At 41.7% G+C, this 25,494-nt stretch overlaps 1 protein-coding gene across 1 annotated transcript in view; it reads right to left on the reverse strand.

Moving 5' to 3' along the window:
• The window catches only part of LOC126281696 (probable cytochrome P450 6a13), a 65,475-nt gene extending 40,314 nt beyond the window's left edge, over positions 1 to 25,161 (reverse strand). Inside the window, exons 1-2 of the mRNA XM_049980869.1 lie at positions 25,096 to 25,161; positions 3,987 to 4,338 (exon numbers count right to left, since the gene is read on the reverse strand). Coding sequence (XP_049836826.1) covers positions 3,987 to 4,322 — 336 coding nt within the window. The 5' untranslated portion in view covers positions 4,323 to 4,338; positions 25,096 to 25,161. The remainder of the gene's footprint in view (positions 1 to 3,986; positions 4,339 to 25,095) is intronic.
• Positions 25,162 to 25,494: the final 333 nt, after the last annotated feature.

The raw sequence follows: 25,494 nt of genomic DNA on the forward strand, positions 1-25,494 counted from the left end.
TAGATTCATATTGCTGCATGCATTTCTACGTTAGTTACAAATTTTTGTAAAACCTCTGTATGTATTCCGCAAGCTAATGCATAGTGCATGGAGGAGGGTACATGCTACCAGTCTTATCGATTTCCGTTCCAGTACCATTCAAGTACTGCGTGATAAGATAATGGTTGTATGTGTGCTCTGTATGTGCTGCTTTCTCCCTTCTCTTATCCTCAAGATCCCTTTGTGATAAATTTTGTTGTAGATTTCATCTAACATTTTGTGTACGTGACGAAGAGATTTGGTGTTACAAGCTAAGTGGGAACGTAACGTTTTTATTTATATGTCAGTTGCATGAAAGAACCTCAGCTGTCAGACAGCTATACATATTTATTAATTTTTGTTCATTTGTAGGAAATTGGCGGAGACAAAATGGAAACGTTTCTATGATGTACCGCTATAAGTTTCCGATGTTTTACCGGTTCAATTTAAGAAACTTATTCGACAGTCTGTTTTAAAAAAGCGTTCACCATTATTAGTGTTACATAACGTTTCACAATGATGTTCGGATTTATATATTACGATCGTTATCATAATTGATTAAAAGCATAATTTTTTATATCATGCTGTTACAACATATAGTCATTGTGAAATGTGGAGCACAGATGAACTGCGTGTAGCTGTAACAGAGTATCTAACTGCGGATAACGGTTTAAGAGTATGTGCACGGACATTTAATATCCCTAAGCCAATAACTAAGAGGCAAGCTGAAAATAAAAACAAATAAAGAAATGGGGATATCAAAGATTTTGGCCGCAGGAAACTGTTTTCTAAAATAACTGGCGGAATGGCAACAGAACTATTCACGTTGGTGTGTAGAATGTATGAGTCTGACAACATACTATCTGGCTTTTGGAAAAAAATCATCCACTCAATTCTGAAGACTGCAAGAACTGACAAGTGTGAGAATTATCGCACAGTAAGCTTAACAGCTCATGCATCCAAGTCGCTGAAAAAGAATAATATACGAAAGAATGGAAATATGACTGAGGATTTGTTAGATGACGATCAGTTTCGCTTTAAAAAGGTAAAGCCAGCAGAGAGGCAATTCTGACGTTACGGTTGATAATGGAAGCAAGACTAAATAAAAATCAAGACACGTTCACAGTATTTGTCGACCTGGAAAAGCGTTCCACAGTGTAAAACGGTGCAAGAAGTTCGAAATTCTGAGAAAAACAGGGGTAAGCTATGGGAAATACGAGTAATATAGATAAGGACAAGAGCTAAAAGGGAGTAATAAAAGTCGACGACTAGGAACGAAGAGCTCGGATTGCAAAGGGTGTAAGACACAGATGTAGTTTTCCCCCACTACTGTTCAATATGTACATCGAAGAAGTAATGTCGGAAATAAAAGAAAGCTTCATTAGTGGAATCAAAATTCAAGGTGAAAAGATATCAGTGATACGATTCGCTAATGACACTGCTATCCTGCGTGAAAGTGAAGAAGAATTACATGAGGAGCTGCCTGGAAGGAACAATCTAATGAGTACAGAATATGGATTGAGAGTAAATCGAAGAAAGACAAAAGAAGTGAGAAGTAGAAGAAATGATAACAGCGAGAAACTTAACATCAAGATTGATGTTAACGAAGTAGGTGAAGTTAAGCAATTCTGTTATCTAGGTAGCAAAAGAACCAATGACGGACGGAGCAACGAGGGCATCAAAAACAGACTAGCAGTGGCGAAAAGAGGATTTCTGGGGGAAAGGAGTCTACTAGTCAAACAAAGGCATTAATTTGAGGAACAAATTTCTGAAAATGTACGTCTGCAGCACAGCATTGTATAGCAAAGAAATATGGATTGTAGGAAAACCGGAACAGAAGACAATGTGGTGCTACAGCAGAATTTTGAAAAATAGGTGGTCTGATAAGGTAAGGAATGAGGAGGTTTTGAGCAGAATCAGAGAGATAATAAACGGGTATTCATTGGGCAAATATATTATACTAGAACTGACACGTGATTACATTTTCACGCAGTTTGGGTGTATAGATCCTAAGAAATCAGTACCCAGAACAACCACCTCTGGCAGTAGTAACGGCCATGATACGCCTGGGCATTGAGTAAAACAGAGCTTGGATGGCGTTTATAGGTACAGCTCCCCATGCTGCTTCAACACGATACCACAGTTCATCAAGAGTAGTGACTGGCATATTGTGACGAGCCAGTTGCACGGCCACCATCGACCAGATGTTTTCAATTGGTGAGAGATCTGGAGAATGTGCTGACCAGGTCATCAGTCGAACATTTTCTGTATCCAGAAAGGCCCGTACAGGAACTGCAACATGCTGTAGTACATTATCCTGCTGAAATGTAGGCATTCGCTGGGATCGAATGAAGGGTAGAGCCACGGGTCGTAACACAACTGAAATGCAACGTGCAATGTCCAAAGTGCCGTCAATGCGAACAAGAGGTGACCGAGACGTGTAACGAATGACATCTCACACCATCACGCCGGTGATACGCCTGTATGGTGATGACGAATACAGGTTTCCAATGTGCGTTCACCACGATGTCGCCAAACACGGATGCGATCGTCATGATGCTGTGAACAGAACCTGGATTCATCCCAAAAAATGACGTTTTGCCATTCGTGTACCCAGGATCAACGTTGAGTACACCATCAAAGGAGCTCCTGTCTGTGAAGCAGCGTCAAGTGTAACCGCAGCCATGGTTTCCGAGCTGATAGTTCTTGCTGCTGCAAACGCCGTCGTTGGTGCAGATGGTTGTTGTCCTGCAAATGTCCCCATCTCTTGACTCAGGGATCGAGACGTGGCTGCACGATTTGCTACAGCCATGCGGATAAGATGCCTGTCATCTCTACTGCTAGTGATTCAACGCCGTTGTGATCCAGCACGACGTTCCGTATTACCCTCCTGAACCCACCGATTCCATACTCTGCTAACTGTCATTGGATCTCGACCAACACGAGCAGCAATGTCGCGATACGATAAACCGCAATCGCGATAGGCTACAATCCGACCATTACCAAAATCAGAAACGTGGTGGTACACGTTTCTCCTTCTTACACGAGGCATCACAACGACGTTTCACCAGGCAACGCCGGTCAACTGCTGTTTGAGTATGATAAATCGGTTGGAAACTTTCCTCATGTCAACACGTTGTAGGTGTCACCACCGGCGCCAACCTTGTGTGAATGCTCTGAAAAGCTACTCATTTGCATATCACATCATCTTCTTCCTGTCGGTTAGATTTCGCGTCTGCAGCACGTCATCTTCGTGGAGTGGCAATTTTAATGGCCAGTAGTGTATATGATGGTACCACACATAGTTTAGTAGCTAGGACGTCATATGTACTGAGATGCGTGAATAGCTGCCACATCATGCATATGGTTTAAATTTATTAGTTCTTTGCTACTGACTCTATTCGCAAAATGTTTCGCTGCCGCCGAATGTACCTTCATAAATGGGGTGTATCGTTGGACGATACATGCCGCATCATGCATTGAGATTTTTTACATTTACTCTGTACTACTAAGACACTCCTACAGTCGAGACAATATAACGAAATCCATGTCTCCTGGTAGCGCTTTTGACAGCCTTAAACTGCGATGCGGAAACGGCCGTGGCCGAAAAAGATAGTCATCTATAAAACTATGAAGAGGCATTGCCGTAGAGAAGCTTATAAAAGAGCGAGGTAGACAACGCTAAACAGCTGCGGCTGACGTACAGAAACTGTTCGGGGTCACATTGCTAAATTCGGGTACGGTACTTATGCACATTTCTTTTCGCGACAGTTTCATTATTTCGAAGGTGTCTTAACGAATTAACGGAAATGCAATTTTTTCGATACTTCACAAACAAATACCGTGCATTTTTTGTTTTCGTTTCTAATACAAAATTGTTAAAAGGGAGTAACTGCACAATGTCCGGTTTTGTCAGCTAGTGGAATTGGAAAATCAATTGCCGTATGCATACATTATTCGCTGCTTACCTTGAATCCCCTGTGTTGAAAGTGGTTGAAGTCTTTGACGAGACAGCTCTTGATGAGTTCCGGGTCTCTGATGAGAAGCGCTGGTCTCAGAGATATGAAGATCCCGCCGTAAGGGTGAGGTTGCAGGCGCCAGTAAAGCTCTTGCAAGCCTTCACCGAAGAATTTCCGGCTCAAAAGGATCTCCTTAAAATTACCGAACACAGAATCCGGTTCTAGAAACGGGACGCCGCGGCGCTTCCAGTATCCGTAGATCCATCTGCACATGAGAACCAGCATGGCTGCCACGAATATCACTGCAGCTACGGCGTCGGCCAGGTAAGAACCGGTGAGGGGCATGGCGTGGAGCTGAACTCTGCGAAAAAACCATTAATAGTAAGCTTGTATATATATTATATTAGACGAAGGTGTCACTTATATATATATATATATATATATATATATATATATATATATATATATATATATATATATACCGCTGTGTCGTTCGTGATAGAAACAATAGAACACTGAAACAGTTATAGTTTTCTCACGAATAACACGACGCGATTCGAAAATTTCTTCTCGTTATCAAGCGCACATATTTACGTAGGTTCAAATGGCTCTGACCACTATGGGACTTAACGTCTGATGTCATGTCCCCTAGAACTTAGAACTACTTAAACCTAAGTAACCTAATGACATCACACACATCCATGCCCGAGGCAGGATTCGAACCTGCGACCTTAGCGGTCGCGCAGTTTCAGACTGTAGCGCCTAGAACCACTGGGCCATCCAGGCCGACATTTACAGACGTACTTTTCTCTGCTTTCGTATGTTTTATTCTACCTGACTTTCACTGAAGTGGTCTTCCCGTTGTTTTGTGAAATCGAAGAACAGGACAAAATAAATATTGAGATTTTTATACGATTATGTTAAAAAAAATTGTATTTTTCTCTCTTTCTACTTACAGATACTATGCGTGCTTTAATTCTGCATAAATCCGTACGAATGAAAACAATCAATCACACTAGTCGTTTATGTGAAATCGAAAGATGGTACAAATATATTACGATTATGTGGCATACAAAAGAATTTGAATACTGCCCAGACGTGTTAGACTTTTTGTTCATTTCTTTATTTAGACGAATATGGCACTCATAACTACTACCCGACCTTTATTGGTTATTTAATTAGTTTATTATGATATATATTCTATTTTATACTACACTGAAGAACCAAAGAAACTGGTACACCTGCCTAATATCAAGTAAGGCACCCGTGAGCTCGCAGAAGTGCCGCAACTCAACTAATGTCTGAAGTAGTGCTGGAGGGAATCGACGGCATGAATAATGTAGGCCGTCCATATATCCGTAAGAGTATGTGGGGGTGGGTATCTCTTCTTAACAGCACGATGCAAGGCATCCCACATATGCTCAATAATGTTCATGTCTGGAGAGTTTGGTGGCCATCGGAAGTGTGGAGTGTCACACTCTACTGATGCAACTGCTCAACTCCGTCGGAATGCACAATGGACGTGAACAGATGCGGGTGATCAGACAGGATAGTTACGTACGTATCACCTGTCTAGACGTATCGAGGTCCACTGTTACTCCAAGTGCACACGCCCCACACCATTACAGAGCCTCCACTAGCGTGAACAGTCCCCTGCTGACATGCAGTGTTCACGGATTCATGAGGTTGTCTCCATATCCGTACACGTCCATCCGCTCGATACAAACTGAAACGAGACTCGTCCGACCGGACAACATGTTTCCAATCATCAACAGACCAATGTCGGTGTTGAAGAGCCCAGGCTAAGAGTAAAGCTTAGTGTAGTGCAGTCATCAAGGGTGTTCGTGTGGGCCTTCGTCTCTGAAAGCCCAAATCGATGATGTTTCGTTGAACGGTTCGCACGCTGACACTTGTTAATGGCCCAGCATTGATATCTGCAGGAAATTGCGGAAGGGTTCCAATTATCTCACGTTGAAAGATTCTCTTCCGTCGTCGTTGGTCCCGTTCTTGAAGGCTGGTGGCAGAGATGTCGGAAATGTGATGTTTTACCGTATTCCTGATATTCACGGTACACTCGTGGAATGGTCGTACGGGAAAATTCCCACTTCATCCCCATCTCGGAGAAGCTGTGACCCATCACTCGTGCGCCGACTATTAACACCAGTTCACGCTCACTTAAATCTCGATAACCTGATGTTGTAGCAGCAGTAACCGACGTAACAACTGCGTCATACACTGATTGTCTTATGTAGGTATTGCCGACAGCAGCGTGTTATTCTGCCTGTTTATATACACTCCTGGAAATGGAAAAAAGAACACATTGACACCGGTGTGTCAGACCCACCATACTTGCTCCGGACACTGCGAGAGGGCTGTACAAGCAATGATCACACGCACGGCGCAGCGGACACACCAGGAACCGCGGTGTTGGCCGTCGAATGGCGCTAGCTGCGCAGCATTTGTGCACCGCCGCCGTCAGTGTCAGCCAGTTTGCCCTGGCATACGGAGCTCCATCGCAGTCTTTAACACTGGTAGCATGCCGCGACAGCGTGGACGTGAACCGTATGTGCAGTTGACGGACTTTGAGCGAGGGCGTATAGTGGGCATGCGGGAGGCCGGCTGGACGTACCGCCGAATTGCTCAACACGTGGGGCGTGAGGTCTCCACAGTACATCGATGTTGTCGCCAGTGGTCGGCGGAAGGTGCACGTGCCCGTCGACCTGGGACCGGACCGCAGCGACGCACGGATGCACGCCAAGACCGTAGGATCCTACGCAGTGCCGTAGGGGACCGCACCGCCACTTCCCAGCAAATTAGGGACACTCTTGCTCCTGGGGTATCGGCGAGGACCATTCGCAACCGTCTCCATGAAGCTGGGCTACGGTCCCGCACACCGTTAGGCCGTCTTCCACTCACGCCCTAACATCGTGCAGCCTGCCTCCATTGGTGTCGCGACAGGCGTGAATGGAGGGACGAATGGAGACGTGTCGTCTTCAGCGATGAGAGTCGCTTCTGCCTTGGTGCCAATGATGGTCGTATGCGTGTTTGGCGCCGTGCAGGTGAGCGCCACAATCAGGACTGCATACGACCGAGGCACACAGGGCCAACACCCGGCATCATGGTGTGGGGAGCGATCTCCTACACTGGCCGTACACCTCTGGTGATCGTCGAGGGGACACTGAATAGTGCACGGTACATCCAAACCGTCATCGAACCCATCGTTCTACCATTCCTAGACCGGCAAGGGAACTTGCTGTTCCAATAGGACAATGCACGTCCGCATGTATCCCGTGCCACCCAACGTGCTCTGGAAGGTGTAAGTCAACTACCCTGGCCAGCAAGATCTCCGGATCTGTCCTTCATTGAGCATGTTTGGGACTGGATGAAGCGTCGTCTCACGCGGTCTGCACGTCCAGCACGAACGCTGGTCCAACTGAGGCGCCAGGTGGAAATGGCGTGGCAAGCCGTTCCACAGGACTACATCCAGCATCTCTACGATCGTCTCCATGGGAGAATAGCAGCCTGCATTGCTGCGAAAGGTGGATATACACTGTACTGGTGCCGACATTGTGCATGCTCTGTTGCCTGTGTCTATGTGCCTGTGGTTCTGTCAGTGTGATCATGTGATGTATCTGACCCCAGGAATGTGTCAATAAAGTTTCCCCTTCCTGGGACAATGAATTCACGGTGTTCTTATTTCAATTTCCAGGAGTGTATATGTGTATTTGAGTATGCTTTCCAAAACTAGGTTCCTTGGCGCTTCAATGTATTTTGTTGCAAATACTGAGTGGAATGTAAGAAGAAATGAACATACTCCGGCATTTACTGTGGCAAATCAGCGGAAAACACAATATCCCAAAGGGTTTAAGATAACAGAACGCAGCATGTCATTCTCAGTGGAGAGAAGTCTTCCGAAGTAAGAGTGATTTCAGGTGTGCCGCAGGGGAGTGTCGTGGGACCGTTGCTGTTCACAATATACATAAATGACCTTGTGGATGGCATCGGAAGTTCACTTAGGCTTTTTGCGGCTGATGCTGTGGTATATCGAGAGGTTGTAACAATGGAAAATTGTACTGAAATGCAGGAGGATCTGCAACGAATTGACGCATGGTGCAGGGAATGGCAATTGAATCTCAATGTAGAAAAGTGTAATGTGCTGCGAATACATAAAAAGGGAGATCCTTTGTCATTTAGCTACAATATAGCAGGTCAGCAACTGGAAGCAGTTAATTCCATAAATTATCTTGGAGTAGGCATTAGGAGTGATTTAAAATGGAATGATCATATAAAATTAATCGTCGGTAAAGCAGATGCCAGACTGAGATTCATTGAAAGAATCCTAAGGAAATGCAGTCCGAAAACAGAGGAAGTAGGTTACAGTACACTTGTTCCCCCACTGCTTGAATACTGCTCACCGATGTCTGTACCAGATAGGACTGATAGAAGAGGTAGAGAAGATGCAACGAAGAGCCGCGCGCTTCGTTACAGGAGCATTTAGTAATCGCGAAAGCGTTACGGAGATGATAGATGAACTCCAGTGGAAGACTCTGCAAGAATAGCTCGGAACGGGCTTTTGTTGAAGTTTCAAGAACATACCTTCACCGAGGAGTCAAGCAGTATATTCCTCCCTCCTACGTATATCTCGCGAAGTGACCATAAGGATAAAATCAGAGAGATTAGAGCCCTCAGAGAGGCATACCGACAATCCTTCTTTCCATGAACAATACGAGACTGGAGTAGAAGGGAGAACCGATGGAGGTACTCAAGAGACCTTCCACCACACACCGTCAGTTGGCTTGCAGTGTATGGATGTAGATGTGGATGTAGATCCTACGCATGGACGCTACGTCCTTAGTGCGACTGCTGCTAGCCTCCTCCCAATGGTGAGGGACGACACAGAATGTTGCTGGGAGTCAGTTGCTTGTTCCCTCCTAATGTACATCACACGTCGTCGACCGGAATCGTGACGACGAGTACTCCTGCCCTCAAGTTTCCATGTAGGTCAACTGGTCGAACGGAGACCCACGATGGGGCTCGTTTCAAAATCTGTTGAGTGCTAATAACACTGTGTCACACGAGTATGAGGCATCTCCGTGTCCTTCATGGTGGTCAGCCAACATCTGATGTTCAATAATTCAAGAACAGTTTTAATCGCATGTATTATTATTGTTGTACCGCCAACCGGTTTCAACCCGACGTAGGGGTCACCTTCTGGGCGTTTACTCGATTGGTCGACTGCTGGTGGTGTCACTCGTGCTTACATAACGCCAGGAAACTAAATGTTATGTAGACAGGAGTGACACCACCAGCAGTCGACCAATGGAGTAAACGCCCAGAAGATGACCCCTACGTCGGGTTGAAACCGGTTGGCGGTACAATAATAATACATGCGATTAAAACTGTTCTTGAATTATTGATTAATCATACTAATCGCTGCTTCTCTCCACAACCATGTTGTCCAAACATCTGATGTTGTCCGATTCGTTTATACGTCTGTTAAAAAATTCCGAAAATTAGACCTCAAATTTTTTCTACTCTTACCTTTCACTTATTGTGCACGGTCTCCTTCGAAATACTCCACAATTGATACACCGCTCCCAACGCCGTTTCCACTTCCAAAAACAGTCTTGGTACATCTCTTGCTGGAATACGCGAAGTGCGTCTGCGGATTTCTTTTATCTGGCCTATCGTTGAAAATCTTCGTCCTTTGAAGGGGATTTTCATCTTTGTAATTAAAAACAAAGTTAGCACGGACAGGTCTGGAGTGTACGGAGGATGCGACAGCACAGTGGTTTCGTTTTTGTACAGCAGTCACGCACAAGCAAGGGCGATTGTGTGGATGCGTTATCGTAATGCAGGAGCTACGAACTGCCTAGCCACATTTAACGCTGTCTCACATTATCTTGCAGAAGTCGCAAAATGTCGTGATTGTACCATCGATTATCAGTTTCTCTCCGTGGCACGAATTCATGACGAAGTAATCCTTCCAAGTCAAAGAAAACTATCAGTTTGGCTTCAATATTTTACCAGACTTGACAAACTTTTTTTGGTCTTATAGAATCTTTTTCGACCATTCCTGAAGACTGAACCGTGGTCGCAACATCATAACCGTAGACACACGTCTCAAGACCAGTTTTGATTCTCTTAAGGGAGATCTCGTTCTCATTTGCGCGATCCAAAAGCTCTTGCGAGACGAAGGTCTTTCTAAACTTCAATCAGGAGTTGTGGGACGAACTTTGACGCCAACGCGACGCATTTCAAGATGCTGTGTTAGGATATCATGACACGATCCAACTGAAATGTTACAGCCTTCTCCAATCTCTCGGACAGTCAGGCTTCGATTGGCACACGCAATTTCCTTAACGTTTCCGACATGAGCGTCGCCGGTAGACGTCAAAGGGTGTTCTGAACGAGGGCCATCTATAACTTCCGCCGGCACTTTTTAATCGTGTGAGCCATTCGTAACACCGAGTGCGGCTTAAGCACTCATCGGCGTATGTTTGCTAGATCCATTGGTGTGTCTCTGTGACGGTTTTCTTGAGTTTTACGCAAAATTTAATGCAGACGCAATGTTAAAAAATATATCGTCTCAACCACTTGTTTATAGTGTAAAACACTAAGATTAACGCGTTTCGGAAGTCAAACTTCCATGATCAGAATAATAACAAGTAAAAGAACCTGTTAAAACTCGCTAAAATGGAATATGCACCAGGCACAATAAAATTAAAACATTTTAGATTTTTATGTTTTAACGACTATGTGGAGATGCACCTTGGAAGACACGGCTGCAACAAGGTAAGTAGCGACGATGTTTTGATTTTATTATCAGTTTTATTGTGCCTGGTGCATATTCCATTTTAACGAGTTTTAACAGATTCTTTTACTTTTTATTATTCTGATGATGGAAGCTTGACTTCCAAAACGCGTCAATCTTAGTGTTTTACGCTATAAACAAGTGGCTGAGCCGATATATTTTTTAACATTGACATTCACAACCACGACCTCTGATCCAATATGGATAAAATCAATGCATACTGAAGACGCGTTGGTCCTCTAACTCTGCCACCTCGAAAACCGCAAACTCGTACGACTCAACATTCTGCCCAATACAGCACTGAACAATAATAATTAACAGACATAAAACAATTAAACATCCGGTAATCGTGCATTAAACACAGGCGTGTGCAAGGGTGCACACCGCTTTTGGCTACTACACATCATCGTCATGAAACTGCGAATGGTGTCGAATTTTTCCAACTTACCTCGTATCCCTTATAATGCTTAGTTACACATTAAACACGATCAGTACAAATACATTCCGGTGCCCGTTCAGCCAATCAAAGAGAATTGCAACTCTAATAATGTACATACCCGCCGATGATACGTGCGTGCACGAATTTAAATTGACATCCGGCCATGTTTTTTGAGTGCTTCTACACGTCCGCTACTCAACAGTGCCTGCCGGTGGTTACTTCGTACCAATCTTAACGATTTTCTCTCCTACTCCATTCCTTTATTGGGTTCTCTAAATTCTGAGCAAGTTGATGTTGTTGAGAAACAGTTATACACAATTTTTTAAAGGGAACACATCGAAATTCGACTGTTTTTAGCTTTTATTTAAATGCATCCGAGGTTTCGGCTTTTTATGTTATTTTCAAGTATTTTCTGTTTCCTGACAACTCGTGGATGATGTAAATTCAATTGTCGGTCACAGGGGTCTAAAAATTAATAATAATCCCACATCGCCTGGTGTTTTCCAGCTGACGCTGCTAATTATAACAACATTCCCTTTTTTATGGTGCATTTGGTCACCACATTCGACTGTTCTGTCAGCTGGAAAACACCTCGCAAAAGGTGATGCGGAATTATTATAAGTTTTTTTCTTCCCAGTGACCTACAACCACATTTACACCGTCCACGAGTGATGTTTTAGGAAACTGCAAATAACTTGAAAACGGCATAAAAGGCCGAAAACTGGATTGTACTTAAATAATAACAGTAAGTCAAATAGCAGTGTCTTCCTGTAAAAAGAAAAAAATTAACTTTGTCGCCTCAAAGACACAGGATACGAAGAATTGGGCCATGAGAATGAGAGAAGGATGATTATACTATTTACAGACTCAAACGTGTATACGTTAGTTCTTCCAGTTTTCAAGCATATCGCTATTTGGCGACATGAACAATGTTTGTGGTTTTCCATTTTATATTTTTAGGATTTCAAACCATAGATCCTTTACCAGATTACATAAGACATTTGGTATGACTAACACATAATAAATATAGTGGCAACAGATTTACAGAGTAGTCAGCAATAAATCCCACTGCCCGCATCTCGTGGTCGTGCGGTAGCGTTCTCGCTTTCCGCGCCCGGGTTTCCGGGTTCGATTCGCGGCGGGGTCAGGGATTTTCTCTGCCTCGTGATGGCCGGGTGTTGAGTGTTGTCCTTAGGTTAGTTAGGTTTAAGTAGTTCTAAGTTCTAGGGGACTGATGACGATAGATGTTAAGTCACATAGTGCGCAGAGCCATTTGAACCATTTGACCCAATAAATTCCACTCATGACAAAACACAGAATGTATAAACAAAGATTCAATAATTGTGTTACAAAGTGAAAAGTCGCAGTTACGTTTTAAACAGTGGTAAGATATCAGCCGATCTTATAATTTGCTGTAGGACAACATGCTTCATGCCGAAGTTTTAAGTTCCACATTTAAGAGATCGTTCACGCAGGAGAATCTTACAAACGTACCATAGTACAGAGTCCTGTACGGAAGACACAGTAATAAGACCCCTGTCCTAGAGAAACATCAGGAAGAGTTGAAAACAAATAAGTCGGCCGGTCGGAACAGAATCACAATACGGTTTTAAACAGCGCACTCTGCGTCTGTGACTCCTTACTTAGTTTGCATTTATAGCGAATCACTTGACCAGCTCAATGTCCCAGGCAACTACAAAAAGCGTAGGTGACTTCTATGTACAAGAAGGGAAACAGAACAGACCCGTGAAATTACAGACCGATGTCCTTAACAGCTGAAGAATTTTAGAGAACTTTCTCAGAATGAAGTAATCCTTCCTGAGACTGAGAAGCTCACGAATAGTGGTTTTACAAAGTATCGTTTGTGCAAATCTTAGCTTGCCCTTTTCTCACGTGATATAGTGCGAACAACGGATGAAGAGGAACAGGCGGATTCCATATTTCCACATTTCCGGTAAGCATTTGACACGGCGCCCCATTGCAGCCTGTTAAGGAAGGTTCGAGCATACGGAATAAGTTCACAGATATGTGAGTGGCTCGAAGACTTCTTAAGTAACAGAACCCAGTATGTTGCCCTCGACGGCGAGTGGTCATCGGAGACAGAGGCAACATTAGGAGTGCCCCAGGGACCTGTAATAGGACCGCTGCTATTCTCTACGAGTATATAATCTGGCAAACAGGGTGTGTAGCGATCTGGGGTTGTTTGATGATGATGCTATGGTATACGGTAAGGTGTCGAAGATAAGTGATTCTAGGCTGATACAAGATGACCTAGACAAAATTTCTTGTGTGATGAATGGCGGCTGGCTCTTAATGTAGGAAAATTTGGGCTGACGTAAATGAGGATACAGCATTAGTAATGTGCTTGTTGACACAGTCGCGTCGTTTAAATATCTGGGCGTAACGCTGCAGAGCGATATGAAATGGAGTAAGCATGTGAGGACTGGAGGATTGTGGGAGGCACCTTCTGCCAAGCAAGTAAGTGTGACTCACTGAGATGTAGATATTGCGGAAATCTACAAGACAGAAATAATTGTGAATTTACTGCATGAGATGGATAGTACTCTCCGAAATGCATTATGAATATTAAAAACAAACTTAACAGTTGTGGGTTGCTTGGAAATATTTACAAAATTACCGTTATTGTTTCATGCGTAACACAGCATAGACAGTCGCATGAATGCTTGTTCCTTATCAAATCATTTACGATGAAACAGAAATATGTACATATTTGTTTAAAGGAAACATTTAAAAATATTTTGTCATATTGCTTTAGAACGTATGATCGTCGGCAGAATATCTGCTAGCACACAGTTAGTTAAAATGGATTGTTCTGGTAGTGTAATTGATTAAAATTGAACTTTGCAGTCGTATTCGAAACTTCGAAGTTCCACCAAATCGAATTAGTCTCAGGCGTTTATAAGTCATTTGAGGAGTGACGTAATTTCAAGACAAACCTCTGTTGAAACTGTTTTCAAAACACATTAAATGGTTTTGAATGATTATGTGGTCCATTCGTCTTCAGCGTGTGAAATTATCTGGGGAGTGACAACAACATAAATACGTCTTTCATATCGACTTTCATGAGCTACATGGAAAAATCATGATAATAGCCACTGCAGAGTCTCGATAGAGACCACATATAACTTGAAAATCGTTCATTATCGTGTCAAACTAGTTGTCAGAGTACTTACAGGGAAACATTATCGTTAAAATAGTATCAAAAAATCATCTTCAGTGGCATATGTAAACTAATGTGTTGGAACCCTTTTATGGTCTATCACATTTTGCAGTGTAAAAGAAGAATATAACCGCATTTAGAAACAATTTGTACGATGTTTTTCGGATTATATTTAGTTTATGAGCTACATAACAGTAAAAACATTTACATACTCCTCAACTGTTGAAATATTTAGAAGAATTATTTAATTTACACCTGAATCTTTGTGTCATTTGATAAATATGGCAATTAATAATAAGGTATCGTGTCTATTGTACAACTTCAGTTACTAGCTCGCCCTGCAATTCTTTGATTCTCAAGTTCCTTCCGTGATGTTTCAGTGCTGGGTGGGTTCGCGAGTACGACATTCACTTCTGCAGTGATTTCTCAGCTGTCGTTCTTCTATTTCTCGTCACAATTCTTTTTAACCACCGTCTGTCGTGACCACTCAACACACATTTAAGTCCATGTTGTCAATTAGTGGATGCTGTTCTTCCGTTTTCGCTGTATGTGGCATAAATCTTCGATACGGTGCATCTTAAAACATTAAACACATCGGCTCGTTTGGTTACGAAACACAGAAGCACCTACAATTTGCCCACTTTCGCATTCATTTAGCTAAAATGTAACGCACTCGCAACTACACAGAACACTTTTGATCACGACTGACGCTTGCACCGTACTGAAGACAACGTAGAGGTGCCGTTCGTGGCGAAATACATCAGCGCGACCTCGGTGCTCGTCTAGTAATTGCACTTATGTTCAGTCGTGCAGTTCACGCGGGGTTTCCGTAACTTTGTACAACACCTGTACGTCATACATGACTAACATAAGCATAAACGTGCGAAGATGATAGTGTTTACACTATAATTTCTACTCTTCCTTCGTTGGTGCACACTGAACTCACACAAATCTTAACCTGAAGACCACTGACATTTTACTGTTCACTACAGGAAGTCGGGGGATACTCGTACTTTATCCCCGGTACGTCTGCTCTGGTAGTATAGGAGGGTCAAAGGCAATATTGTGTTACGTGTTTAATAACGTCATGTTCACGTGAACGGTACACTGTGATGCGTTTTTGAACGACCCTTGAGAAGTGTGAATGGATACCGAAATAAAAAAAAATGTAAGATGCTACTTAAAGCAAAACTTACTGTTTTTATACCTTCCCAAATATGGAAGTTACAAAAAGGGCGATCTTACTGATTAATGTCGCTCTCGTGGCTAAATAATATTTGCTGTATACATTTTTATTATACTTCTCGCTCTCTGGAACAAAGATTGGAAAAAAATAAAACATATATAATTCCGCGTGAGATCATTCTGCCTTATTTCATTGCGTTATTCACTCGCCTCTTTCGAAGTGGAAGGCAACAAAATATTTTGGGACTCTCGGATAAAAGTTCTAAACTGAGTTTTAGTGAACAGAGCTCTCCTCAAAGACATACATATACAGGATATATCATAATTAAAGGCGTAAACGCATACAGTTAAGAGTACACGATATTGGAAACAAATAAGTCTCAGCAAACATAGGGTCGAAAATGCATACCTTAAGAACTACGAGCAATTATTCATCTTCGATACTGTGAAATAAATCTCTTCTACTACAAGCTCTTTGCTTTCCATTTTTTGGGAAGTAGCAGTATGGACCAAAACATGAAAAAAATCTGAAGTAAACATGTTCTCTAAAATGTATACCTTAAAAGATATTAGCATTTATTCATTAGAAGAATTATGTTTCAAAGCATCGAAGATGAAAAAGTGTTCATAGCTCTTAACGTGGCCGCACTATAATTTATCTTACGAAATATAAGCACATTTTCACGATACAAAATTTTTTCTTCACAGTTTTTATGTTTTTAATGCTCATTGCTGTAGAGCATTATTATTCTTCTGTTGTAATAGTGCTCCACAGCAATTAGCGTAAAGAAGATGAAAACTGTGAGGAATAGCGCTCGTAATATGAATATGAGCTTATGTTTTGTAAGTGAAATTATAATGTGAGCTCCGGATTGTGACCAACTAGTCCACTGAAGATGTCTTAAAGTAAAAGGTGAAACGCGTCTCGATCAAATAAAGTACACTGCAGCAAGAAATCACGAAATAATGTACATAGAGAGGTACAAATAGACAGACATGCTTGGAATGACACGGGGTTTTATTAGAACCAAAAAAATACAAAAATTCAAAAAATATCCGACAGATAGCGTTTAATCTGATCAGAATAGCAATAATTAGCATAACAAAGTAAGACAAAGTAAACATGATGTTCTTTACAGGAAATTCCCAATATATCCACCATCATTCCTCAGAAATAGCTGTAGTCGAGGAATAATGTTGTGAACAGCACTGTAAAGCACGTCCGGAGTTATGGTGAGGCATTGGCGTCGGATGTTGTTTTTCAGCATTCATTGAGATGTCAGTCGATGACGATACACTTGCGACTTCAGGTAACCCCAAAGCCAATAATCGCACGGACTGTGGTCTGGGGACCTGGGAGGCCAAGCGTGACGAAAGTGGCGGCTGAGCACACGATCATCACCAAACGACGCGCGCAAGAGATCTTTCACGCGTCTAGCAATATAGGGTGGTTCTAATAAAACGCCATGTCATTCCAAGCAGGTATGTCAATTTTTACCTCTCTATCTACATTATTCCGTGGTTTATTACGTTTTGAAATTTATACTGACTTTTTGATCACTCAGTACCTTTCTATTTTTTGTATTTGTGGTAAGTGAAGTTCAGAACTCGAATATAAAGTAACAGAAATAATTCGGTGCAATTCCCAAAAGTGCTCGAGAAATTCGACTTTGAAGTTTTCTGACGGTCTTTAATATGCGAAAGCAAGGTCAACGACACTCACCGGATCGCGTGGATGTGTAGTAGAACCCTCAGTTACCCCCTGTCTGGGCTGGGTTCGATTCGCAGTCCTGACAAAATTTTATCCGAATGTGCATGTTCTATGAATAATTCCATGAAGTGTAAGACATGAAAGATGAAAACAGTTTAATCTGTAACGTTTTGCTTTTTTAAGCAATGATTTATAAAATATCACTAATAAAGAATTTATATCTGCAGTGAAAACTCGAGTGCTGTGTGCAGTATGTAATATGAAGTAACAAGATCTGAATATTTCATAATAACAGCAATTAGATGCCTGTTAATTAGCATATATTGGATTAATTTTGTATTTAAATGACTTAGGTGTTCGTACTGAACGGAAAAAAATGAAAAAAAGTATGACCGAAAGTAGACTCGTACCAGCGATCCAGTGATTACTAGTCTAGAGTACTACTGATTTTTTTTTTCAGTCTTAATGTATTTTAAAATTCATGAAATTGCTATCAGAACTTACACTTCTGTTAAAAAATTTGCATTAGACCGTAGTCGGGCATGAAAACACACGGCAGGCGAGCATTCTTCCACACAGTCGCAAAGACCGTCGTGATTAATGCGTCTTTCGTTAGCATATTAACCCTTTCAGGGGCAAAATAGAAAAAAATAATAATTTTTAATTTTTCCTTGTTTTTATTGTTTTAATTTTCATACACTGAAACAGAAAAATAAAAAATTAACTGAAATATACATAGACTGAACACATACTGGGTGGTTTCAAATGGAGCCACTGCTCGCTAAATGTCATCACTTTTGATGATACAGCAAAAAGCAATTCCTATCTGCAGATAAGAATAAGGCTACCTGGTAGTGACTACATGTCCATCTGCATCTGTGGGGTTCTTTCTTTGTGCTGCAGTGCACACAGTGCCTTGAGGTTCTATGTTTTGGTAGATGTTTTGCTTCCGATACAAGTTTCTTATGGGGAACAACAGTTTTGAATTTTTTTGCAGACGGTTCTGACGGTGCACTGGGATGGCCAGGATTACCTTTGAAGACATTACTGCCTACCAGGCCTGTGGCAACATGTCTTCGATAACCCTTTAGCACTTGGTTCGCTGTTGTATTACATAATCGAAACAGAATAAATGCATTTCCATTAGAAATATCAACTATATACCAAAATAATCTTAGCCACCGCTTTTGTGATTTCCTGTATATTGCATAAAAACTGTTCATCATATCTACCTTATCGACACATCCCATATTTGCATTATTTGATTTCACTATTTTTGGCAAGGTACCTTCGTGATTTTTCCATCCTTTTCTTTATGGCTGACCTTCAACAGGCGAATCAGTTGTAGACAGCAACATGACTACACATTTGTCTTTCCATTTGATGCAGGAAATGCCATCAGAACGAACTGACCAGTCAAATTCTCCTCTTTGCAACACATTGTCTGTTTTTTAGAGTAGGAAGTCTAATTCTACCACAGGCAAAAAGCCCGTCATCTTTTAGCTTCTGTAAAAGTGAAACACTGGTAAAAAAAATTGTCAAAGTATATGTGGTATCCCTTTCCTTCCAAGCCTTTACACATATCTCTCACAATTCTCTCTCCTAAGGACTTTTCCACTATGTCTTCAACGTTTCCAGTATATATCTGAAAATAACAAATATATCCAAGCTTATCAGCTCTGACCCAGATTTTGTATCCCCTCTTGATTGGCTTTTGGGGCATATATTGTTTGAATGCGATTCGTCCTCTGAACTTCACCATGCATTCATCTATAGCTTGCTCCATAGTAGGTGCACAGAAGTCTTTGAAGTTTATCAGTATCTGATTAGTGGACGGACTTTATATAATTTGTGGTAATTTCTGCTCTCCCTTGAAGGCATAACAGCGTTGTCATTGATGTGGATATGTGTCAAAATCCAGCTGAACTTTTTACCGACATTAGTGAGGAAATGTACGCATCAAAAGTTCCTTATGGGATGATCAGTAACCACGATAATAACAAGGTTTCTTGATTCCCATTAGAATGTTTATAGCCAAAAATACTTTTAGTTCTGCTTTAGAAAGAGGTCTGAAATTTCCACCTTTCTATGTTGCGTACAGATTAGACTGGAAAACTATGTGTTCTAACATAGTGTCACAAAACAGACACAAAGAATGATCTACTGGTTGCATACCTTCACTGTCATTTTTAAGTTTTCCTCGTACACCAGCTTCCTCTGAAAAATTGGCGGTAAAGTTCATTGCCCTGACGTCCTTTCTCCATGAAAAATTCGCAATGGAACACAGTGGCAAGCAGTCATTACTGCTGAAACTGTCATCACTGCCATTGTCAAAGTGGTCCTAACACTCACTATCCGAAATAATATCAGATAAAACAGGTGTTTCCATTCGCAAATCCAGATCACTGTCTTCAGCTAACACATCTCTTTCACTGTCACGGCTAGTGTCAATCTGTGACTCGGGATCTGAAGCAATATCTATCTGCTTAAAGGCACTCCGGGAATTTCCTCATCCTTTAGTCTGTGAGAATACATCAAGGCAAACTGAAAAAAAAAGAATTCGTCAACCTACTAACGCTGTCATTACAGGAGCAGTGGTTTCAAATGGAACCACCACAACATTCACGGAAATAAAAGCATTATTTTGGTTATTATTGCAGTACATATAGTATTAATGTAAACAGATCAGTATTCTGCCTAATACATGCATAAATGTTACCTAATACAGAAGAATACAGTCACAATTTGAGAACAAAGACGTTCGCCCACATCATATAAAAATCGCTGTCCAACTCGCCACACTACTTGCTAATAGTTACAGATTTTGAAGCGGTTCCAGTGACAGCCGCTAGAGGGCAGCACCAACTAGGCTGCTGAATGGTGTCCCCAAATGTAGCGACTGCCCTTTTGCTACAAAATGAGAACATTGTAGGTGGTTTCAAACTTCCCCTGAAAGGGTTAACGACAGTCAGGAAACTTCAAAGTCGATTATCTCGATTTTTGAAAGTATCAACGAAATGGTTTGGGAGCTACTTCACTGAGAAGTAGCGGCTCAGGTTTCGGATACTGACGTACGGTCGGGAGAGCGATGTGCTGGCCACATGCCCATCCATATCCGCATCCGGTGACGCCTGTGGACCGAGGATGACACGGCGGCCGGTCGGTACCACTGGGTCCGACAGTGCCTGTGGACGGAGTTTACGTTACGTTACATCAAATAGGATGTTTGTTGAAGTCGTTGTACATTTCTGTATGACATTAAACGGTGACAGTTTCTTATAGGCGACAGATTCGTCAGCGAACAGTCTCAAAGTGCTCCTAAAACTATGTGACAACTTGCGTATAATGGGTATTACTTCAGAAACGTCATTATTCAGGAATATGACGGGAGCGATCACGGCAAAAAGGTCTAGTAGGGTAATTCCGGGATGGATGGACCACCGGTATAGACTGACCGTTCGAATATTTGGCTCGTCTGCCACACCAGCACTGCGGTCGGTGTCTGCACTTAGTCTTCTTGAGTAGGCAGACCCACGCCCAGTGTTGCTCGTGAGTTTTCCACTGTATGTTAGAAGAAAACTGTGTTTATTTCTATTGGTAAACTGAAAAAATATTTTATACCAGATTTCTTTGTTATATGGTTAAGTTAGTTCAAATGATTTCGACGTAAGGTTAATGCTGTAACCTAAGTGTATACGGAGAACAAATTGCACCTAAAACGGGGTGCTGATTGCGTTGTTTGTCTAAACAGGGAGCTGGTTGATCTATCTCCCACAATAGGGATAGATGTATAACACTAATTGTTTATGGTTCATTTAAATTTTTGTAATTTCTATTCCTTAAAATTTTCGTATGTTGGTACTATATTTTCTGTATATGTAAAGCAAAGTGTATTGGAGATTGAAGTCCTTTGTGTTGTATGTAAGAAATGTTTGTAAAATAATATGTAAATTGTTTATTAAGTTAAATACTGGTTTAATGGCATTACGTGTTTTAAAATATTTGTGTCTATAAACTGTTCATGGTGATGCAAATTTGACAATTGTAAGAAATATTCACGATTAGGAACAATGCAAGAAATATATGTTATTTAAAAGCCAGCGTGCTTTTGTTTGAAACAAAAGTGGCTGTGGGGAGTGGAAACGATGTCAAGGCCGAACTGGCGCTCTATCTAGAGCAAGCGAGGGACGTAAGTCACGAAGTCTGTAGGCATTAGAAATTGAGGCAACAGCCGTGTGGAGCAGGAGACGTTTGGCCTGCAAATTTGCACAAAAGTGCCTCGGATGAAGACTGCAAATGACTTACAGCATAGCTGCGAGTTGTTGGGCTACTGTATATAAAATTGAACGACGCCAAAAAGAGAAACTGAGCTCATACAGCAAGATACTTTGCAGGCCGCACTGTGGGTAGAGTAGCCGCCATAATTGTTAGCCACACCCAAGCCTACAGCCACTAGATAAGATTTTTGTCGGTACTTTGCTTTCGTACAACGTCAACTATTAATTTAAACTGTTTTCTATTAATCAAAATTCATTCTGGAACTTTAGAGAAACTGGTTCATCCTGTAATTTCACTCTTATCAAATGCCTATATAGGGCTCATTCCTGGTTTTCGATTAATCCAAGTATCTTGTGTTACAGACGTATAAAGTGCCAAGTTAATATAAAGAGGCACCATTTAAATTGTTTTCGGGTAAAAAGTTGTCTTACTTGTTTCACAGAAAGGCGTAATGAGAATTTCACGGAAATAAAGTCACGCTATTCTCATTTTAAAAGATTTATTAACTACTGCAAAGTGTCATAGTAAATGTTTGCTTACATAAAATTCAGCCAGAGTGAAGCCAAGATACTAGAATCTGTTTAATTACGATACAGAGTTACTTCAAAGAGCAATGGCCTTTGAAAGTAAATTTCAGGATGAAAGAGGTTTACTTGAAGTGAAATGCTCAGTATAAAAATTGTGAGGTTTAGGATCTAAATATTTTATTATTTAAGTTTGTTAATTAAGGAAAGTATTTTTCTAAATGTCCCCTCTGGCCAAACTTTTTTTAGCTTCCTTGAAGTTATCTACTGTTTTTTTTTCTCTTTTAAAAACTTAGTGTATAAGGGTGTAACCCAACATTGTTTACCTGGAGTAACATTTATTTGAAGAACCAACTGAAACAGTAGCAACAAAGTAAGCAAAATTCATGTTTCTGCTTTTCCAATACCTCACTGTTTCATTGCCTAGATAGACATGCGACCGTTAGTACGTATTTTAAACCTCTAAATGAACTTGGAACTGAGTTGTCCTAGCTTCAACACAATACTATTCGAACTGTGTTCCTTTTTAACCGCTGGGCAAGATCTTAGGAAAAGAATTGAGTAGTCAAATTTACTTATCCATTAGGCACAACACTCTGTCAAATCCTGTAAAAAGGGTAGCTCTATTGATTAGCGTTTCCTATTAACAGGACTACCCTCTCAATATTTGGAAACTAAACTAAATTTAGTAAAAGCGTTGTACGTGGCGACATAGAGACAGGGTTTTCTGTTATTTAGGTAAAATTACTCTAAATTACAATAGTAGTGGTAGGGATATAGATGCACCAGTGAAATTTGTGATAGCTGGTCAGCTTAAAAAACCTAGGATAGTCGGACATGTCTCCTATTAAGGCTTTACATTTTATGCAAATGAAACGACACTAAAAATTATTTTAAATGTAAGAGTGTATCATGATAAGTGGTGGTTCTTCCTGTTACACAAAAGTGCCTATATTTTATAAAACAGAGGGCGTGTCTTGGAGAGGAAAATGATCTGAAGCCTGTTTGATAAATGTTCTCAGAGCGGTTGAGAATAAGTAACTGGGACTTACTGCTGCAGCAAAAGGGATTGGGGTACAGAAAAGCACTTTAAAAAAGGCACTCTGTAACTAGCCACCGGTGACAGTGAGTCACTTATACCAATATACTCAAAAGGTATCCTTGAACAATCTCTGAAAATAGGTCGGTCGAGCTCTGCTTCACCCTGTATACTGAGAACAATGGATGTCCTTTGAGGATTAGTCAGGGGTTGTTGTAGTGGTCTTCAGTCCTGAGACTGGTTTGATGCAGCTCTCCAATCTACTCTATCCTGTGCAAGCTTCTTCATCTCCCAGTACTTGCTGCAACCTACATCCTTCTGAATCTGCTCAGTGTGTTCATCTCTTGGTCTCCCTCTACGATTTCTATCCTCCACGCTGCCCTCCAATACTAAACTAGTGATCCCTTGATGCCTCAGAACATGTCCTACCAACCGATCCCTTCTTCTAGTCAAGTTGTGCCACAATCTCCTCTTCTCCTTCTGTTCAATACCTCCTCATTAGTTATGTGATCTACCCATCTAATCTCCAGCATTCTTGTGTAACACCACATTTCGAAAGCTTTTATTCACTTCTTGTTTAAACTATTTATCGTCCACGTTTCACTTCCATACATGGCTACACTCAATAGAAATACTTTCAAAAACGACTTCCTGACACTTATATCTATACTCGATGTTAACTAATTTCTCTTCTTCAGAAACGCTTTCCTTGCCATTGCCAGTCTACATTTGATATCCTCTCTACTTTGACCATCATCAGTTATTTCTCTTCCCAAACAGCAAAACTCCTTTTCTATTTTATGTGTCTCATTTCCTAATCTAATTCCCTGAGTATCACCTGACTTAATTCGACTACATTCCATTATTCGCGTTTTGCTTTTGTTGATGTTTATCTTATATCCTCCTTTCAAGACACTGTCCATTCCGTTCAACTGCTCTTCAAAGTCCTTTGCTGTCTTTGACAGAATTACAATGTCGTCGGCGAACCTCAAAGTTTATATTACTTCTCCATGGATTTTAATACCTACTCCGTATTTTTCTTTGTTTCCTTTACTGCTTGCTCAATATACAGATTGAAAAACATCGGAGAGAGGCTACAACCCTGTCTCACTCCCTTCCCAACCACTGCTTCCCTTTCATGCCCCTCAACTCTTATAACTGCCATCTACATCTACATCTACATCCATACTCCGCAAGCCACCTGACGGTGTGTGGCGAAGGGTACCCTGAGTAACTCTTTTTTTTCTCCCTTCTATTCCAGTCTCGTATTTTTCGTGGAAAGAAGGATTGTCGGCATGCTTCTGTGTGGGGTCTAATCTCTCTGATTTTATCCTCATGGTGTCTTCGCGAGATATACGTAGGAGGGAGCAATATACTGCTTGACTCTTCGGTGAAGGTATGTTCTCGAAACTTTAACAAAAGGCCTTACCGAGCTACTGAGCGTCTCCCTGCAGAGTCTTCCACTGGAGTTTGTCTATCATTTCCGTAACGCTTTCGCGATTACTAAATGACCCTGTAACGAAGCGCGCTGCTCTCCCTTCGATCTTCTCTATCTCTTCCATCAACCCTATCTGGTACGGATCCCACACTGTTGAGCAGTATTCAAGCAGTGGGTTTCTGTACAAATTTTAAATAGCCTTTCGCTCCCTCAGGGGTAGACAGACGTTATTTTCTTTCTTGATGAACATCAGCCACCCAGTGTCAGTACGGGTTTAAAGAAACCATCATCATCCTCATCAATTTAGACGCACTTCATATGAAAGTATCTTGGGTATTAGTTTACCCTATGGTTCAGCGCCGATCGCCTTTCGTACACATACAAGACGGAAGGGAACTACCTGTTCAGCTGGATGAATGTTTGCGAGGTGCAGTATTTGAATTATTCAGATAATATCTGTCACGTCGCACGCCACAGACCTTGAGGCACAAAGGCTGGAGGGTACTCACCGTGTTTCCCAGTGCTGGAGCGTCCGAGCACTGTCCTGGGCTCCCTTTGTAGGCGGCTATTTGACTGGCGCTCTCCTGCTGTAGTGATGACTTGCGGATTTTCTGCGGAGGAGTGGCCCAGAACCGCAGGAGGTCGTGGTGGGGGTGAACACATGAAGGAGGAACCGGTTACCCTGCGTCCGAGACGCGGAAGACCGCAAGTGCGCCCGGTCTCGCTGCATCTAGGTCGACGCTCAGACTCACCGCACAGAAGTGCTGCGTAATGATGAAACTCACACAAGAACAGGGAAAGCTGAACGAGTCCAACCACCTGCCATTACTCACCTCGGTTCGAAGTCTACATTTATTCCACATCTCTATCCAGTGGTGAATCGAAGAAGATTGGTCAGTATTCCAGGC

This window comes from Schistocerca gregaria, chromosome 7 (genome assembly GCF_023897955.1).
Source record: "Schistocerca gregaria isolate iqSchGreg1 chromosome 7, iqSchGreg1.2, whole genome shotgun sequence".
Classification (NCBI taxonomy): Eukaryota; Metazoa; Arthropoda; class Insecta; order Orthoptera; family Acrididae; genus Schistocerca; species Schistocerca gregaria.